This window comes from Arachis ipaensis, chromosome B10 (assembly GCF_000816755.2).
Source record: "Arachis ipaensis cultivar K30076 chromosome B10, Araip1.1, whole genome shotgun sequence".
In the NCBI taxonomy this organism is placed as follows: Eukaryota; Viridiplantae; Streptophyta; class Magnoliopsida; order Fabales; family Fabaceae; genus Arachis; species Arachis ipaensis.
In genome coordinates, this window is record NC_029794.2 from 134,731,005 (window position 1) to 134,734,408 (window position 3,404).

The 3,404-nt window shown below is 31.4% G+C and overlaps 1 protein-coding gene across 1 annotated transcript in view; it reads left to right on the forward strand.

The window, feature by feature from the left end:
• Positions 1-3,377, forward strand: part of LOC107622526 (flavin-containing monooxygenase FMO GS-OX-like 2) — a 5,032-nt gene extending 1,655 nt beyond the window's left edge. Inside the window, exons 2-7 of the mRNA XM_016324456.2 lie at positions 380-450; positions 1,196-1,345; positions 1,468-1,550; positions 1,977-2,112; positions 2,626-2,799; positions 3,144-3,377. Of these exons, the coding sequence (XP_016179942.1) occupies positions 380-450; positions 1,196-1,345; positions 1,468-1,550; positions 1,977-2,112; positions 2,626-2,799; positions 3,144-3,320 (791 nt within the window). The 3' untranslated portion in view covers positions 3,321-3,377. The remainder of the gene's footprint in view (positions 1-379; positions 451-1,195; positions 1,346-1,467; positions 1,551-1,976; positions 2,113-2,625; positions 2,800-3,143) is intronic.

A 3,404-nucleotide genomic window follows, 5' to 3' on the forward strand; every position in this document is an offset into this window, starting at 1 on the left:
TTATTTACTAATTAAACAATTATAAAAAAATAGTAAATTTAATTGAATAATAGTACAAACTATTATATACTATATCAAATGTATCAAATTTAACTTATTTAAAAACAAAATGAAAACTTTTGCTACACACTTACATTACAATATGTTCTAGCCTTCTACCCTAGCTAGTTATATAATTTTCTATTTTTTGACACTATAATCCAATTGACACTTATCTTTATACTACTACTCTCGAAATAATAAGTAACATTTGAATTGATAAACAAAAGATGAATCATTTTATGAATTTTTTCAACTTGATTTTGAGCAATGGGTGCACCAATGTCTCCACATACTTATAAGATTCATCATTGGTTCCTCATTTTGTACTGTGCTGCAGGGATTGAAAAATGGCCTGGATATCAGATACATAGTCACAACTACAGAGTACCCGAAACATTTCGAGATAAGGTAGTGTTCTAAGAATCATTAAAAAACACTTCTTTTTTCCTTTCCCTGTGTGCACTACAAATTTTTTAGTTAGTGACAACCCTTAACCAACTTGGGTTAGTTGAGTGGTCACCTAAGTGCATGTTTGGGCGCTATTATTTTGTTAAAAAAAGATATTTTTTCAATGAAAAAATATCTTTTTTTTTATTTTTTAACGTGTTTGGCAAATTTCTAGTAGTAAAAGTAAAAGCACTAGTAAAATAAAAAAAAAATCTTTTTTGAGAAGTTATAATTTATATCTTTTTTTAAAAGATCTTTTTTTTCCTTAGAAAAAAGATATTTTTCATGTAATAAATAAACAAAAAAGTACTTTTATATTGTTATACTCAAACATAATTGATTAATAAAAAGACCTTTTTACATGAGATATCCAAACATAAAATTACTTTTACTTCTCTATAAGATCTTTTATAAAAAGATAACTCGAAAAAAGATCTTTTCTTAAAAGCTCATCCAAACAAGCCCTAAGTCATCAGCTTAAGCAAGTGTCGGGATTTCGAATCCTTATTTGTACATACAGCAACCCATTGGACAGCGACAGACCCTTAAATGGTATTCATATCCGGCGACGGATTAGTCCTTGACTTGATGGGTCAAGGACCGTAAACAACCAAAAAAAAATTAGTGACAACCCTTCAAATTCTAAGTGATAGTTTTGCATCAAAGCAAACGAGTGCTGAATATTGGTATTTGGCCCTTAACACAGGTAGTAGTTATAATTGGATTTGCAGCGAGTGCTTTTGACATCTCAAGAGATGTTGCAAAAGTAGCTAAAGAGGTTCATGTAGCATCTAGAAGTCCAGAAGTTATGGTTATGAAAGTGCCAAATCATGATAACATATGGCAGCATAAAATGGTACGCTAAGAACATGTCTTGTCTTATTGATTTCTGTTTTTATTTTCTATTTGCATTTCCAGTATATTTTGTTAGTTGAATTCAGTAGAAATAAATTTCTTACTTCAATAATCTAATTGCAGGTAAAATATGTAACCGAAGAGAGTTTGGTAGCATTTGAGGATGGATCCTCTATTCATGCAGATGTTATGTTCTACTGCACCGGGTTTGTGTTATGATCTTTTTGAAGGATGCTTATCTTGTTAGTTTTGTGTTTTCAAGAAAATCTTTCAACTCTAAAACTTGTCCTGTTTGAAAAACTGTTTATTGTTTAAGGTAGTTGTTCTGGAAAACAAGGAAAAAAAACTTAAAAATGGATCACAGTTTTCAATCTTAGCATTGTTTTGGAACAATACTCCAAGCTTTTTTTCTTTTTTTTTTTTTTTTGTTTTTTATATTGCTTATGTTTCCATTACAGCTGTATTGAATTATAACTTTTAGAATCTAATTTGGTGACTGATGAATGAAATGGAATAGTTAATGGATTATACAAGCATGATGAATTATACTCCAACTATCTTTTGAGTGATGAATTATAACTCCTTTTATTGTGTGTGTTTTCATTCTCGAAGTTAATGCATGATTTTGACAGATACACGTATCACTTTCCATTTCTTGAAACAAATGGAATAGTTACCATTGAAGATAATCGTGTTGGACCATTATACAAGCATGTATTCCCTCCTTCATTGGCTCCCTCCCTCTCTTTTATCGGTCTAACTGAGAAGGTAACTGGTAACTAGTTTTCTTGTGTTGCAAGCTATCATGGCTGCAATTTGATGTTCACCAATTTCTCATGATAATATGTTGCCTTCGCAAATTGGTATCTCATAAAGGGAAAGGGAGAGGAGAGAAGAGGACAGAATGATTTCACTGTTCAAAGTTCAAACACTTTCCTTCTCTCTCTTTTCCTAAAAATAATGTGATTAAACGACTATGTTACACTATCAGTATACTAAAATTGAACTTTCTTATATTAACCACGTAAATAGTTATCCAAAAAACAGATGTAATGGAATGATTGAATAAAACGTTTTAACGTTTTACACCAAATTGAACTCTAATTTTTTAATCAAAACATTTGCCATGTTGTTTTATTGTTTGTACATCATTTTAATTTTGAAGATTAAAGAAATAACCAATAAGCAATCTGTGTGTTATGAGTCTTACCAAATTTAGTGTGCTTAAAAATGTACCATAGCTGTACTTCTAAATTCTGTTGAGCTTGGATGTGGTTTCAGGATATCATCTTCCAAATGACGGATTTACAATGCAAGTGGGTAGCTCGTGTTTTATCTGGGAAAGTTCAGTTACCATCTGAAAAGGAAATGATGACTTCTGTTGAAGAATACTATCAATGGATGGAGAAAAATGGGTATCCCAAGCACACCACTCACCACTTGCATTTCAAAGAGGTTTTTCTCTTTCTCTTTCTCTTGATCTTGTTTGTCTGTGACAGTCCCAAAATCATTAAATCCCATATAGATTATAGATTCTGCAAAGCAATAGTTTTAGGAACATGTGATTTTGACATCTATTGTTGGTCTTTGAAAACTCTAGAATTTGAATGAAGAGTGATTTTGGCATATATTGGTCTAGAATAATTTTATCACCCATCATTTCTCTTTATCATAATGAATTAAATGCTAATGTCACTTTATGATATATGGATAACAATCCACCTAAATGTTCCGTATGAATGAATGATGAAAATTAAGTTATGATTTCCCTTTACCCATTTGCATTTTGTACCATGTAGGTTGAGTACTGCAATTGGCTAGCTGCAGAAGCAGGATTGCCTCCTGTGGAGGATTGGAAGGAGAGAATGTATGTAGAGAGCATTAAAAGTGTATTCAGCATGAAAGACAATTACAGAGACCAATGGGATGATGCTTATTGGGATGCAATCATAAAAGAGGCTTCTCTTTCAAAATGAAGAATCTAGCAGTTCTACTGTTAAGTATTTAGTGCCATTTTTTGAATGTAAGCGAAAGAACATAATCTGTGCCATCTTGATATT